This window comes from Eleginops maclovinus, chromosome 18 (genome assembly GCF_036324505.1).
Source record: "Eleginops maclovinus isolate JMC-PN-2008 ecotype Puerto Natales chromosome 18, JC_Emac_rtc_rv5, whole genome shotgun sequence".
Lineage (NCBI taxonomy): Eukaryota > Metazoa > Chordata > Actinopteri > Perciformes > Eleginopidae > Eleginops > Eleginops maclovinus.
This window is the reverse complement of record NC_086366.1, coordinates 19137494-19152103: the sequence shown is the minus strand read 5'-3', so window position 1 is coordinate 19152103 and position 14610 is coordinate 19137494. Positions and strand designations below refer to the sequence as shown.

Here is a 14610-nt window from a genome sequence, read left to right as displayed (position 1 = left end):
CATGGGTTAAAGAAGAAAATTAATAAACAATGCTGGAGTTTTGGGTACACAATTATTGTTGACGAGCTTCTCTGGAGGCAGGACTCAGCAGTATAGTGGCCCTGAGCTCTTGCTTTAGACATAGCCATCCAAAATATTATCCATCACTTGTTAGCTTGTTAGCTTAGCTAAAGTTTAAACAAGCCAAATTAGCCCATTAATCCTTCAATTACTTTTGTGTCACAATTACGCATGTTAATTAGAAAACTATATTTTATACATATGAATTTATCATCTCTTGATCATATTTGTAGCAAATTGAAACTCCAATAGGCCGATAGCAACTTAAGCATTCATTGTTGTTGTTGTTGTTGTTGTTGTTGTTGTTGTTGTTGTTGTTGTTGTTGCTGAATGACAAATCTGACACATCTTTTACACAGAAGTACATTTATTCAGGTCTTAATACGTTAATATTGAACAAGTTACATATTCTTATTGATTGCAAATCACACAGCAAAATTCCAATTTACTCCTGTATATGAGTTCAATGTAACAGAGCTTTATTTTAAAATATGTATTGGGAACTCTTCCTCCTGTTACGAGGAGCAATTTGTTATAAAATGTAATTAAAAGTGTGATATCTTTCTATCATAAAATTACAAAAAATTGGTCCAGAATTTTCTCTGACAGACTAAATATTTTGTTTTCCATTTAAAAAATTCAATATCTCTTTACATTTCTTTTAGTAATTTGCTTTTTGATGCTATTTTCTAGAAACTTTATCTAAATACAAGAAATACAACAATGTCAGTTTACTAAAGCTTAACATATTAATTACTGCATCATCTATTTTCTAAATAAACTTCATTTCTTCCCATATAACTATTTGGAACATAGAGTTTTAACAACAACAACACCATAATATCTCACAGCGCTATGTTACAATAAAATATCTCTGTCATAAGTTCAAAGAAAAGGAAAATATAACAATAGCAACATAAAATTAAGAAATACAATGCATAGATTCAATCATTTAAAAATGTAGAGATATAATTTAGTACAGCTCTTTAACTTTGAGAGTGAATCCTGTGACACTGACTACATGGATTCATTACAGTTTATCCTGGCTTGAGTGACCGGCACAAATATATATAAATCTGAACATATCACATGATAAAAATGATCAATATATCACTATGACTTCGAAAGGCAAATTTGGCTATAGTACATTATGGCATGTTTGGGTAAGAAAAGGCAACACCTGGCACAAAGCCAAACAGCAGCTTCTTAAACAGCCTTTTGAAATGTTTCAAAGAATATCTTGTTTCTTCTTAAACTTCCCCCGCTCGCTAGCTTTCTTTAAAATCTTCATCAGCAGTGTAAAATCAGGTGCCATTACTGCTCATGAGTATACACATTTTCATTTCAATCAAACACTCAAACTAATTAAAGAGATTTCCCCTGGTCATTACTCCAAGTCATTAGTGCTTGTATGAAAAACCAGCATACTCAAGAGTCCTTGGCGACGTCATCAAACACACGCTGATATATGTTGTTTCTGGATAAATCATGCAATTAGCATTAATTTAGAGTAGGCAGATTCAGTATGTTATTTTTAAACCAGCAAACCAGTAGACTTCATTAGAAGCGGTCATGATAACAGACAGCATCTTCACAAAGGTAAGCCACGATCTTGTACACAATTTGTGACTCAGCATAAAAAGTCACTGACAGGCTGACAAGCTCATTGTTAGTACATCAATAAGTGGGAAAAGCCAGTCAGAAAATGCAAATATACACGCTCGATAAAATACTTAACACTTAGTGGCGCTTTTCAGGGGCAAACAATAATCAAAATAGACTTGTTAAGATGATTGGGGCTACGAAGTCACATGTTATATTTATGTAATGAGACTTGGAGATGGGTAGAGGTAGGAGGGGCAGAGTGACATTGGAGTCTCATAAAAAGCAATAAAGCTGATCCAATTTATAGCATCAGACAGCTTTTTGGACACTAAGGAATCACAATCTACTAATTTAAATCAGTCACACTGACCTTATGAGACAGAAAATGTAAAAAAAAAGTTCTGAAACTGAACAGGGGACAGGCTGGTTAATCACAGTGTCTTTAAGGACAATCTATAGCAAGTCTTGGACTCGGTATGAAAACAACATCAGCACTGACAAAAAAATTTACCCAGCAACCTGCCTTGACCTTTAACATTCACAGAGCTGCGAAGCGTTCAGGAAACCTTAGCGATAACAAAGTACAGTCACTCGTTTCTTCATGACTTTTAAAATTAGAAAAGTGGGAACAGAAAAAAAAGAATGCGGCATACTTTTCTTCAAAACTGCTGGATTTGAGTATCTTCTGGACCATAGACATTTACAATATAAAACCCTTCAAGCCGCAGTCGACATCTCCTTTGTTAGGCACAATAAATAGGCCCCTGTGGTATTAAGGTTCAGAGTGACGACTCAGAACAATTCCAAGTGCAGGTTCTGCACCAGCATAAATCTATAATAGCCACAAATAATTTAGGTCTCAAATATATACTAAATCCAGTAAACATCCACTACATCATTTAAATATACAGTTTTAATGTATGTACAAGAAATCAAAAAAGTGTGTTGTCATTTTACAGCCTTTTCGAGAAGAATCTTCAAACACAGATCTGTCAACACAACGTGTTTGAAGGAGTCCAATCCAGTTTTCAGCGTGAGCTCATTTCTGCTGCCTTGACTTGTTTCCGCTCTGTAAACACTATTTACAGTCTTAGAAAATAAGAGGCCTGATTTTACAAACTGTGATGACATTATGTACATTCAGGCGATAACAAAGTGAGTTATTTTGTAACATCATCCGAGGTTCTTTTGAGAAGCCTCACGCTTTGCATCATGTCAGTGAACAACCCCATGAGCCAGATTACCTTCATAATTCTTCTGTAATGGTTATTAATTATCACTGCACTGCACATAGAAAAGTTTGATTGTGGAAACACAGTAAACATCATGGTGTGAGTTTGTGCACTTCTACAAATTGTGCTGCTGCTGATGAGATGTTGTTGGCAGTGACAGAGACACAACCACAGTATATCATTTGTAACCTTGAGTAAACTAGAGAGGTGTGTTTCAGTTTGGCTCTTGTGTTAAGGCAAAACATGTTTGGCACTTAGTTTGTACAGGATATTTGATATTTCAAAAAAACAATTCAGATTGTATCTTCACCAGTTCAGGGGCTCTCATGCTGATCATGACCAGTCTCAGTCTGCAGTGATCCCAAAAGTGTTTTTCGAAAAACAGAAATGTTGATGGTAGAGAAAAAGCTGCTGGAGTAAGGTTGAGGATTAAACATCCTGACATACACTTGTTTTGTGTCAAATTAGTTCTGGGTGTGCCTTTTACCAAAACAGCAACAGCACCTCTACCCTGACACCCAGCTGTGTGTGGTGGTCTTCACTCCGTGGGGGAAACCTTGCTGGGTCACCATTGGCTCGAAGTTGAAGTCCAGGGAGTCCCCATCCATCAGAGTGTCATGGAGCACCGTCTCCATGTCGAACTCAAACTTCTCGATGGACATGTCGTCCAGGTCGCTGGGCAGCTTCTCCGGGTGCAGGGGCTGTGGCATCCCCTGTCGGCCGTATCCGTTGGTGTTAAGAGGGCAGAAGCCCCCCGGCATGCCGCCTATGCTGAGGTGGCTGGAGAGACCGTAAGGCATCTGCATGGGGCTTTTGACTGTAGGCAAACGCGTGTTGCCCCCACTGTGGCTCAGGGACATGAGCAACCGTCCATTCATAGCTTGTGATGTGACCGGGGCCTGATTGTGCACATTGTGGGGGTGAGGGTGAGAGAGACCATGTGGATGTACACCCCCTCCTCCCATGAGTTTGGCTGCATGCTGGCTGCTGCTGTACGGCGGGAGCATGCATCCTCCGCTGGACTGAGAGACCACGGTGTCCACTGACGGCATGAGATCTCCATGCTGGTCTGTATCTGATGTCAGCAGCTCCTTCAGGAGCCCAGCGGGGCAGCTGTACTGACCCATACTCGGCCCGAAGCTCGGCTTACTCTCAGGCATTGTCTGCATAGACATCGACGACATGCTGTTCATTCCAGATTGGCCGTATACACACTTGCGGTACTCCTGCTGAGGTTGCGCAGCCATGCTGGGGGAGCTGTATGTGGGGTACCCAGGGCTCGGTTGCATCATCGGAGAAGGGGAGGACTGGGAGGATCCAGGGGTAGTCGCTCCGCCTCCAACCTGAGAGTTGTTGGGCGAGAGCAAGTTTAAGTTGTCCAGAAGGTTCTCCATGACGTTCTCAGAGCTGTGTCCCAGAGAGCTTGTCATCTCTGTTAGACTGGGCAGCGTGGCAGTCATCTTGGCTCCGGGGGCTCCCGGGTAGCCCATGTGCACATCTGCCTCCCCATGGTCGTCTTCGGGCATGAAGGGCGAGAGGCGGCCGCTTAGAGTGCTGGCGTTGGAGCTGGTCCGAGGCCTGAAGCTGTTCCATGCATCGAAGTCGTCGTTGCTGTGGGAGTTGGGGCTGCCGGGCCACTTGGAGTAGGAGCCAGGGCTGTCTGCGCCTCCGTCAGGTCCGCCCTGCAGGGACAGCTGTGAGGGACAGGGAGACTCTCAGTATACCAATAGACATAGTATATTTTATATGCCAGAGACTTGTCATTAGTGTAACATATGTTAAGTCAGAAGTCATGGAAAAAAACACAGAGTACAAATAATCTTAATTAGACAGAAAAACACAAATTCCTGGTTAAAAAGTCAACATCAGTTATGTAGGACCACAAAAGCCTTAGCTGGATTCTGTTTGTCTTTACCTTTTTCTTAGCTGCTCTTCCTCTGCTCTTGGTGAACTTGCTGTTGTTGTCCATAGAGGCGGCTCTGCGCCGCGGGGACTTGCCGCTCTTGCCACCCTCCGGGTTCAGCATCCACCACGAGCTCTTTCCCGTCCCCTCATTCTGGACGCGAATGAAGCGGCTGTGCAGCGACAGGTTGTGTCTAATGGAGTTCTGAAGGAGAGGGAGAAAGCGAGAAGCTGGGTGAGTACAAACAGGGAGATGTGTGTGTACACTATTTCAAAACACGTCAGATCTGCTTTAGCATACAAGTGCAAATCCATCAGTACAGGTGGCTGTCTTTCCATAACACATTTTGGTGAGAAAGACAATCTAATGCCATATGCAATCCAAAGAAACGAATGTGTACACATACACACAGAGAATTGACGTCAGTTCTTGTAAGCGATGAGTAATACATCCAAAAAGAAAGTATAATCTTATCTCCAAATAAACTGTGTATGTGGGCCTTTGTTTCCTTTACAAAAACATTGTAAAACAAATTTAAACCAACACTCACATTCCACCTGACTACGTGTCTTGTCTGAACCAGGACCGAATCAAAGAGAGGAAACAGACTAATCTTTCCTCCTTACAGACACATTAATACTGTGCTCTAACGTTGCTTAGTGACACCCCCAGTGGAAAAACTAATTTTTGTGCAGGAAGCTACTGAAACATTATTAAAACACATCAAACAAGAGCGGGAATATTGGGCGATGTCTGCTACGCAGACCACAGAAAGTGAGACACTATTCCTGTCCCACTTTACTGGAACACTTCACACTTCATTAGTTATCATTTTTAATCCGCACAAACTGTTATTAAAGTGACTATTTACCCTCAGAAAACAATTTACACTGTGGCTCTGGATCGTTTTGAGTCAGAGCCATAACATGAAGTAATAAGCCCTTTGACCAGACATTACTGTGCATGCGTAAAGCTTGTTGTTTTGGAAGAGAGGCTGGAACTCCTGGTGAACACACATGCAGAGCCTAGCGTGCATAGTGGCGAACGTCATCAGGCCTGTTCCTGTTGTGAGTCACTGCTTCACATCTGGTTCCCAGTCTGCCCTCTGCTCTGCCTTCACCTCGGCTTCTCTTCATCTTTACCACCTCTATCATTCTTGACATCTTTTCATTGAGGATTATTTCAAACTTCATCAATAATATAAAACAAATAAGAAGAGTACATTCTTACACATGAAAAGATAGAAACAGCATGTGGCATTTTTGCCTAATAAAGAATGAATTATTGTACTTCCATGACATTGCTAGACTTGCATGAGACAACTATAACACATTTGAATAGAGGAAGGGGCTAGGACATCCAGCTTTTGGGTTGCTGGTATGGGTCAAGCTCTTAAGACATTGCAGCCTTCATTTTCCATAGTATAATATAGTTTATCAGATCCCCCTGTTTAATGACAACACTTTTCATACCCCACAACCTCTTTGTGTGTGTCCATTAAACATTTTAAGTCACATTAAACCCTAGTGACATCATCAGGGTTATTTTCTCAAACTGTGGAAAGCTCCCTCCAGAGTCACAGAGGACATTAGTGTTACTGTTTGAGGACAGCAGTCATGAGTGTCTGGACCATGAGTGGATGCATGTGTCCTACTGTGTGGTGCAACCGTAACTACTTTTCTCCACGTCTTACTCCTTGTCCCTGGAGGACCTCAGGCACTAGGGCACATGGGGCCATGGGGAAAAAATCTAAAAACTGGACCCTCGCAAATGAATGAAGCTCTGACTCAAATGACCTGACTGTCTCAGCCAATCGTCTCGGGCTAGTTTGCATGATCTCAGGGACGTGACAGTCCTTACCTGATTAGCCTAGCAAATGCTCCCCCCCCCACCTCCTCGTGCACATCGGTAGCTATGACAAAATGCGAGGACTAAAGTCTGGTCATGAGCCTCTCTTTCCCATGACTGCTAAGAGTGCTGGCAATTTCAGCTGTGCTGCGAAAAGGAATGACTGCAATGTGAGAGCAGACGCCGGGATGTCCTGTAACGGCCCTATATCTTTCTGATGACAGGAAAGAGAAACTTGCAGCTTAAGTCACTTTAGAGGGTCTGGTTTCTATGGCTTATTTCACAGTCAATACACTGGTTGTTGTGATGACGCAGAACATTTTAAAAAACAGTTTAAAGTCTTCATTTAAGTGTAGGAGTACACATGAAGGGTCATAAAAACTGCTCTGATGGGAAATACCAAAACTCGGCAGAACTCCGTGTGGGGAGTGTGGCTGAGCGTGTCTACTTGGGCCAATGGAAAAGCCTCGTCTCCCACTGTGTGTGTGTGTGTGTGTGTGTGTGTGTGTGTGTGTGTGTGTGTGTGTGTGTCACACCAGCTCATGTTTTTAGCTCAATGTGAGCAGTGCAGTATGGTTTTTATTTTGTTGCTCTCTCAACTGCAGCCAGTCCAATCGACACGCGATTTCAAATGAACATACGCACGTCAACACAGTCATACACTAAGTGACACAAGCACACTCATGAAAATGTAGGAATGAAAGTTAGCATACGTGGCATGTTGCATTGTGCTTCTTTAAATTCATATATTTTTCAGAAATTTCTTCATCAAATTACTTTTTTTCCTTTTGGATGCAGCAACCTTATGTGACACTGATATATCTCTGGCCACAGTATGCAGGAATCTTAACATTCCAGCTAATCACTGTGTGCAAAGTTCAATCGTAATCAGAGCCAAATTGTTAGTATCTCTTAGGAAACAGTAAATGCAGGATTCCCAGCCAGGCAGCCATCACAATCAACATTCCTCAGCAGGTTACAAAATCTCCTTCTACCGTCGCTCGAGGATGGTCCTATCTGGTGTTATATGACAACATTGTCCTTTCTTAAAAGTATAGTTATTTTGTTTTTATCAACAAAAAGATGACAGTGTTGGAAAGCAAACAGAAGATTGTGTACAGACAGTGATATCAACACAATAAAAACGATTTGTTCCACTGAGGAATGTAATCATAATAAATGTTGTGAAAACAGGCAGTAACTTGACATTATTTTCTCTGTTCTGCCTGAGCCCACCACCAGGAGCACCATCCCCGTATTCTGAGTCAACAGAACAGAGCAGCGCTGGCAAAACATGAGGAAGTGACCACATGAAAGAGGACTGAGACAGGAAACAGAGCTGACTTCCTGCCTCACAGGAAACGCGGCGGTCGTGAGGAGTAAAAAGGAATGGAATGCTAAAGCCGCAGTGCCGTGAGCCAAGTGGACACCGCAAACTTACCCCCCCCTCAGAGTTTATCTCTGAGGTCGTACTATATTTATTAAATAGAAGTAATGTTCACTTTGCTGGGTGACTCCTGAAACTGATATACGTGACTGGATACGTTATGGCAGTAGTATGGACGTCTGGGTGGCGTGTGTGAGTTGTGTGTCAGAGGCAGCAGGAGAATGTGTTTTTCGAGTGTAGGCTATTTAAGAAATAGAGAAAGAGAGGTTGTGTGTGACAGAGTGGGCATGGATCAGTAAAGAACACACTGTGCTGGTATAAACTCCCTTACTGGCAGTACTGCTGAAAGGCCACAGTGTTCAGTACATCACCCTCTCCTCTCCTTCCTTCTCCACTTCTATTACTCCTGTTTTCTATCACCTCCTTCTGACTCCTTTCATCTCCTCTTTTCTATTCTCTCCTCTCCTGTTCTCTCAAACATTTTCTTGCAAGCAGTAGCAAAGAACCTGCAGAAAACGAGACAGACAGATGCCCACATACTGACGGAGGTTCTGCAGGGTTGACTGTTAAATGTCAACTCGTCGGATAAAAAAATCCCCCAAAAGAGTGCTACACCTCCTACTTGCAGGGCTGATTTGAATCAAGTAAAGCCACAAGTGAAACCTCATCTGCAAAGACAGTACAACTATAGGTAAGAAGCATCAGCAACAATGCTCCATCCTCACAGACTAAAAGCGTGCAGCAGGTTTAAACTCACACGGCAGCAGTTCTCTACAAGGTTTCACAAACATTTACCAGAGATATGGAACCGGTGGAAGTGAAAAATGTGGTTTCCCTGCACTATTTCCACTGAACTCATTAGAGAACCGGTGCTGTCCTCAACACACTCCTTCACCTTTCATTAGCCATGTTTGAAAGTAGTTATGTAGGTGTTCTGTTCTAGCACTGTAACTAGCTATTTTCTGTGTAATGTCTGCGGCTGTGAAGAGAATAACCTATAGAGTATAAGGCGCAGCATTTCTAACCGCTAAAGTAAGTAGCCCTAAAGCTGTCGCATGGTCATGTCTGGAGCTTTGTGCTGAGTCTGGCTGAGTTAGAGCAATGTGGTTCAGACAGAAGACCTGTAAACCTGTTATTAGCCTAACACCAGCTCAGCAGGTCTTCCCGCTTAACAACAGCATGAGGCTGAGCACACAGCTCCAGGTGAGATGGTGGGGCGACAAGTGACGGGGAACTACTACTCACTTGGATCAGAGAGTCATCAAAACACACACACGCAGGGCAGGGTTTTCCCCTTCATGTCACATGTAGAAAGTATTCTGTGATCCAGAGACCAATTACAATAGATCCCAATAGATTATAAAGCAGGTTTACCGAAGGTGACACGTTGAGGTGAACTGGCAGTAGAGGCTGAACAAAGCGATAACACCTCGAGCTAGTGAAAGCTCACATGAGCAAGAGGGAGGATGTAATAGTTATTGTATATAATCAGTTCTGCCTGGTTGATTAATGGTGGGGATATCTTATTAATTGGACTTTAATGGTCAATGATAACAAGATCCAAAATTCCCTAAATTTGCAGTCATAGGATGTTAAGTCAAGGGTGTCATAGTTAAAGCTGATTTAGCATAAATAACAGTTGTGGTTTTTGAAAATGAAAGTTGACTGTTGCAAACTAGCAAACAAAGACACACAGAAAATAAAGCAATACACCTTCACATTACCAGATTCACAGAGCAATCTGAATAGACAGTGATGACTTCATGTGTTTGCTGTTTGATAAGTTATCATCAGCACCGATATTTAACTGGCCAGGGATAATCACTGACCTATTTACTAAAATCAATACAGCAATGATCATAAAAGGCAGTGGATATAAAAAGCAGAGCACAGGAAATGTAAAGCCTTGGGCCTTTATTATTATTTATAGGCTTGGTTTCATTAAAGAGTCCGGAAAAAATAAAATGATTGTTGTCATTAATGTTGCGTAGCAGCGAGCAAAACAGCACAGCGCCGCAGGTCGGACTGGTTGGGAAAGCATAAATGTGTCACTGTTAACAGTGTTTTAAAAATAAACCTCTTTTACCACAATTTCTTTTTTTTAAAGCGGTCCTAGATTAAAATAAAACACTGACCCTAGGACATGATTCAACCAGAAATAGACCATCGCTGCCCTTTCCCTCCATCCCGCCCCCTTCCTAGTCTTCTATTCCTCCCTTGTCCTTTTCACATGCTCCTCTGGGACATCTTGCACATACACTTCTGGCCACAGCTGATCACACACTCATGTTGCAGCAAAAACAGTCCCTTTTTTGCCCAATGACGTCAACTTTCAATCATTTAAAATGGCAAAGAGAGTTGAGAGAGGAGGCAAGGACACAGAGCACCCAGTGTGGAGCCCCTCAAATTCAATTTAGAGTTTTATAAGCCCAACTAAGAGTCTTTGACCAACAAGAAATTACCTTACCAATATTGCCATTGTGACACGCTGAGTTATATGACCATCCTAAAGCACAGATGGAAAGGCAGAAAACACCCGTCATGCAGAAGCAAATCTGTCTGCAAATGTATTTACTGGCGGCTTCTTGGCAGGACTGCTTTTCACAATCCTTTGCAAGGAATCTGAGTGCAACCAACCACCCTCCCCCTGAACACACACACACTGCTGAACTTGGAAGCCTGAGCAGATGATGATTGGCTTAGCTTTAGATTGATCGGTCTAACAGACACTGCAGACAAATGATAAATAGTCTGAGAGTGGTTTAGCGCAATAGGCGAGAAGCAGCAAAGCCACTGACACTCCAGGATCTTTCATCGCCGTATGATAGTGTGAGACGAGTGGAGGAGTGGAGGGGCTATTAGAGAACTTCCTGCTGCATTGTATCCGCACAGGAAGAGCTGGCCAGTACTGATACCGATCCCACTGATGCCTTTGGTTTCTCTGGTGCAAAACACTGCAGAATGAGGCCCTGCTTGGTGCAATGCAACGGACTGGCTGAGGCAAACATTGGGTTAAGAGCCACTACTTCCTAATCAAAACTCTGTAGCCTGACTGGGCAAAACAAAAGGAAAAAGGAAAGAGGGGGCCCTCGTCCAGGTAGGCTTTTCCAGCAGGATTACAATGGAGGATAAAGCTCTTACTGTAAATTTGAGTACAGTTCCCCACTTATGATTTGCCCTCATCATGTATCCAGGCAAACACAACTTGGTGAAAGAATAATGAATCATCTGCCATTTCCTCTGGTTGGGCCAATGTTTGACATTTGAAGTAATTGCTACAAGAGAGAATTGCTTAATAAGGACATTCAAATGTTACACTGCATACTGAAATCAACAAGTCAAACAGTCATAAGGGTTATTCATTGAAAATAAGTTTTTTGCTTTTCTACTTTTTTTTTAGCCAGAGCATATAGAGAAGCCAAATTAATTGGCAATCAACATTAGAGTATTGCAGGAGACTTGTTAGCATCATTAGTTAAGAAAAGAAAACAATATGAAGTGTATTGCTGATTTAACCTCTTTCCAAGCTGTTGATAGGCTAGGTAAGCTTGACCATAACTATACATTTTTACTTTTTGAATGACGGCCAAGTTGTGGATTTAAAATGTTACATTTATCATGGCAGAATGTACAAGAAATAAGTCAATAACTCAGATTTATTTGCACTTTCCTTATGTCACCTGCAATTCTAGGTTGGCTGCATTAGTGGCGAGTGACCTACTGAATGATTCACATTACATTTTCTATTTTCTTCAGACTATGCATATTCTGTTTATGGTAACTGCTACACATACCTTGAAATAATGTCCCAGCAGCATACTCACTGCAATCTGTGTTTACATGCTGAGCTCTCTTGTGCTCGCTAATTTCCTGACTCAGAATTAAGCAGCACACAGCTCATGTGTACAGACAGGGACTGAGTTGTGCTGGCTAAGCTTACCATGCTGAAATATGTGCATGTGTTGCTATGTGCAACACAATGTGAGTCTGTAAATGCACAGAGCTGTGTCTGTGGAGCTGGGGTATTTTTTGCCTCTGATCAGCAGAGCGGCTGGGCTGGGCCAGCTCTGCCGGGATAAAGATGCAGTGTGTGGAGCACTGCTGGGTGCCTGTGTAACGGCCTGAGCCCACCATGGAAGGAGTGTTAGGGGGGTTATATTTAAACGCCTGTTACCCCAGTTCAACCTGGCAAACATGGGGATATCCCTGGGCTGTTTTTATGGCTATGTGTTGATTCCATCAATAAATCTCTATTCAGTTTCAGAGCTGAGAACATTTCTCATTAGTTAATTTCTTTGATGTGTTGTTTTATTACATTGCAAAGCACTTACATAAATAAGTGCAACTATAAACTGTATTCATGAAAAATGGCCAACAATGTTTGTAATTGGTTATGGTCAAATTGAATAAAAACAACCACCCACATTTTGAATACGGACTGTTTTCGTGCAGCTCTTAAACGCATTTTTGGAGATCCTCTCTATGTGAATCCACATAATGATATGATTTAGTTTATTTCTGGACAAAGCTAATGTTTACAATTAAAATGTACATGTACCAGATAGGAATAATCATTTTGTTCAAAAAAGAAATAGGAAATACCTTCTATCCTTTAAACTCTACCTAGATATGCATATGTACGTGTGTATGCTGGGCTATAATGTTCTTACCTATTTTACGGCTACCATGACTCACGCTTTGCCATGGAAAAAACTACTTAAAAGGACCTTAGGAGACGTAGTAGAGCCATTACAGTCCTTTTATCACAAAGTAGTTTTTGTTCTCCTTCGATGGGCTCATTATAAAAAGACAATAAAAACAATCATGACTAAATAGATATACTGTATATGTGAGGTGTCAGGGGACTTTATTCTCGTAAACAAGTGTTTTAACAGAATCTCTCGACTAAATTGTGGCTTGGCTCCGTTTTTCACATTTATCTAAAAAATATTGTATAGCAAAAACATATTGTTCTGTTTAACAGTGTATATCTTTGATTTTCAAATCATCACCTGTGTCCTTGTTATAGTGTTGTATAACGTATCTTGATAGGCTACAGCTGCATTGTGCTCTTGTATTATCTCTACATCTATTCGTCTATTATTTTACTGGCTTGAGCAAGTCCAGGGATTACTTAGAAGAAAAATTGGTCGTTGGTGTTATGATTTGGAACTTGTAGATTGAGCTGTATGACTACATCCATATCTCCTCAAATGAACACAATGAAAAAAAACAAAAAAACGTATCGTGGTGAAGGACAGTAGATATGTGTGACATTAAACAAGGGCACCAAGACCTGGACTTGGCATCCCAGAGGCATTACTACCAAGCTGGCACCAGTACAGAACAGGACAGGAGCTACACATGAGTAAACCAAAGTTTCACTCCAGCATTTACTTTGGCTCTACTCACCTGACGTCATGCAGTTGTATTTAGCTGATAAGTGAAAACCACAATATTTCGACATGACATTCAGAGAATATATAACCACATTGTAGAGCAACGATGAGGAATAACACTGATTCCTTTTATTTCCCAACCCTGAGTATTGCCAAGTTGAAGAATTATAAGGGAATTAAGGATTTACTGAAAGAGGAAGAAGCCACAGAATCTGGCGTCATACTCAGTGTTGCTTCCTCCACTAATGACATCAGTACCCTTGTGCTGCATACCTTGTACTGCTTTCAAAGCACCCACTTCCTGTCAGTCATGGGCTTACATTTGCATCTCTTGAAATTCTCTTGAGTGGAGCAGGTGGGGGAAGAGAGAAATAATAGATTCTAGAAAAGAGATAATTAAAGCAATCACGGCAGAGAACTATATCATTAACATAACTAATACACTAGACAGATTACAGGGAAGGCAAAGGACCATTTGTTTATAACATTCATAATGTGCAATATTAAATGAATCCTTTTTCCTGAGATCCCATGATTCAGGTTCTTTCTCACTAGATGGATTTTATTGGAAAAAGTAGGGATATGTAGCTATGGCGATGCAAAATGGTCACACATTTTAATATTTATGACATTAAGGTAAACCTCTTTGATAATTACAGGTCACGATATATATGAATGAAGTTTCAATGCCAGTTTCTTTACACAATAACAATATTTATGAATACATTCTCAACATGACCTGAAAAACCCCAGTGACGTCAGCATTTCTTTAGCGCTATATCTCACCTGTCTATTACTTCAATCAGGACATAAAAAAGATGCGTTGAGGGAAATATGAGACTACATGTAGCTACATGTCCGAACTTCCGGATTGGTACTGCTGCATTTCCAAGAATCCAACACAGCCACTTGGAAACTTAGGATGACGATGCCTGAACGTACAGTACATTATATATCTAGCAGTACCACAGAGAAATATAAATAATGTCAGGAAATCTACATTGTGTCCGCCCAGCTTTTAGTCAGGATGATAAAATAAAAACATCCCAGGCTGAAGCAGTTCTGTTTCGCTGTTAAACACTTTAACCTTAAAACAAACTATTAGTTCCCGTGACAACAGGAGCTGTGGACCCGCTGTTTGACGCACAGTCATAACCGCGCTTCTGTTTAAAGTGC

General features: G+C 41.4%; 1 protein-coding gene across 1 annotated transcript in view; it reads right to left on the bottom strand.

The window, feature by feature from the left end:
* Positions 1-409: 409 nt before the first annotated feature.
* The window catches only part of foxo1a (forkhead box O1 a), a 23537-nt gene continuing 9336 nt past the window's right edge, over positions 410-14610 (bottom strand). Inside the window, exons 2-3 of the mRNA XM_063907515.1 lie at positions 4813-5004; positions 410-4591 (exon numbers count right to left, since the gene is read on the bottom strand). Coding sequence (XP_063763585.1) covers positions 3404-4591; positions 4813-5004 — 1380 coding nt within the window. The 3' untranslated portion in view covers positions 410-3403. The remainder of the gene's footprint in view (positions 4592-4812; positions 5005-14610) is intronic.